The following is a 1,836-nucleotide window of genomic DNA, read 5'->3' as shown; positions in this document are numbered from 1 at the left end:
AGTGCAAGGCTGCAGTTGCCTGGGAGGCTGGAAAGCCTCTCTCCATAGAGGAGATAGAGGTGGCACCCCCAAAGGCTCATGAAGTTCGAATTAAGGTAATGATAACATTTAAGGCACTGGAGGAGAAATAATCTTAACAATTAGGTCTTTGGATGGGTGAGGATATCTGAGGTCTGCAGAGGACAAGTCCCAAAGGACAGCGTCAAGGAGAAGGTCTTGAAAACCTTCCACCCGTAGAATCACAACATCCTCCTCTTTTCCCGCTCACCTTTGCAGTATTCCTCTCTATCTTTTCAACTTTGATGTTGGGCTGAGCAGCCAAACCCATGGATCAGTGGTTTACTGCAGTTTATCTTCTGTAGCTTGAGTTTAAGTTGGCTGTGTGGGAAATTCCTCATTCTGCTGATCTGAAAACTTTATGTGTTAGGTAATGAGTTAGAAACAAAAGAAGAAATGGTCTTCAGTTTTGTTAGATGAGACTTCAGGTAAGATGTGGGAAGACTGACTAGAACAATAAGCAAGTGAAGTCTGCCTGCTTAAAGAGCTTTAAGATATACTAACCCTGGTGGACGAGGCCAGGGTTCAGGGGAGTCGTCATTGTACTGCTTATTAACCTCCACTGTGAAATGAAGTTACCCTGGGGAGAGCCAAGGCAGCCAGCTGGAGATAGCTTTCCAGCTTTGATATTTACAAAACTTCATGGTTTTAGCATTCTATGTTCTACTTGGTTTGATAGAAAATTAATGCTTAAAGGTAGTAACCGTTAAATAGAACTGAACTAACGTTCTAGGAAAATGTTATGTTCTAGGAAGAGTCATGGCTCTTTTTGCTGTGACTTAGAGTGTTCTTCCCTTCAGCCCACCTACAGCACGCATACTGGCTCATGCTTCCAAGGGTCGTGTTATCAGGTAGAACAGCCTATGACCAATTACCTTTTTGAGGTCCTTTACAGCACACCCAGGAACCTGAAATCTTAAATAACAGTTTGTTTTTCTTCAAGTTCTAAAATTAATCTGATTGTGGTTTTGCCACTGAAGAAGAAAATGTTTGTCCTGGATACACTAAGGTAAACTAGCTATATGAGCACACCGATTTCAACTATCTTCCCTGGGAAACTGCTGACAGATAGCAAGGAATGTTACATTGTAAGCAAATATTTGGGCTAGAAACAGAGAAGCATAAATACAAACACTCCCGAAATTTTGTCTTTCTGCCCTTCTGGTAGTTTGGAAAGGTAAAACACTTAAAAGCCAGAGAGATGGTAATAAAGGGCTTATTTAAATAGAGTTTATATGCAGTTCCTAAAAAGGGGTTAGGTTCCACTAAAAGCTCTGACTTTTGGCCCAGACTCAAGCAAACAGGCATATTTCAGAATGAGTCGATATTTTTTTTTTTAAATCACAGATCACAGTTCCCAACATTCAGGAGGAAGCCAACAGTGAAATGGGCTCCACCTGTTTTGCACACAAGTATTGCTCCTCTCCACATCTGAATGCACAGCGCCTGTAAGGTGACTTCTTTACCCCGTCTTGCTAACATGCACTAAAAGTAGGCTGCCAGTTCTCATCATTAAGATGCTACGGATTGTAAGCACAGGCTAGTTTTAGAGAGGTTAAAAAAATATATATATATCCTCTAATCAATAATATATGGCGTTAAAGTAAAATGCCTTTCCTTTGACCTGTAATTCACTCTAAATTGCATTAACACACTTAAATGCTCATTGTTTTAATATCCTGATAGATCATTGCCACTGCAGTTTGTCACACTGATGCCTATACGCTGAGTGGAGCTGATCCTGAGGGATGTTTCCCAGTGATTTTGGGACATGAAGGT

General features: G+C 41.0%; 1 protein-coding gene across 1 annotated transcript in view; it reads left to right on the top strand.

Annotated features, from left to right (window-relative positions):
• ADH5 (alcohol dehydrogenase 5 (class III), chi polypeptide) overlaps positions 1-1,836 on the top strand; it is a 15,147-nt gene that overhangs the window by 3,798 nt on the left and 9,513 nt on the right. The window contains exons 3-4 of the mRNA XM_012810554.2: positions 9-95; positions 1,744-1,834. Coding sequence (XP_012666008.2) covers positions 9-95; positions 1,744-1,834 — 178 coding nt within the window. The remainder of the gene's footprint in view (positions 1-8; positions 96-1,743; positions 1,835-1,836) is intronic.

Source organism: Otolemur garnettii, unplaced genomic scaffold (genome assembly GCF_000181295.1).
Source record: "Otolemur garnettii isolate 467f Iridium unplaced genomic scaffold, OtoGar3 scaffold00137, whole genome shotgun sequence".
Classification (NCBI taxonomy): domain Eukaryota; kingdom Metazoa; phylum Chordata; class Mammalia; order Primates; family Galagidae; genus Otolemur; species Otolemur garnettii.
The sequence above is the reverse complement of the archived record's forward strand: the minus strand, read 5'-3'. Positions and strand labels throughout refer to the sequence as shown.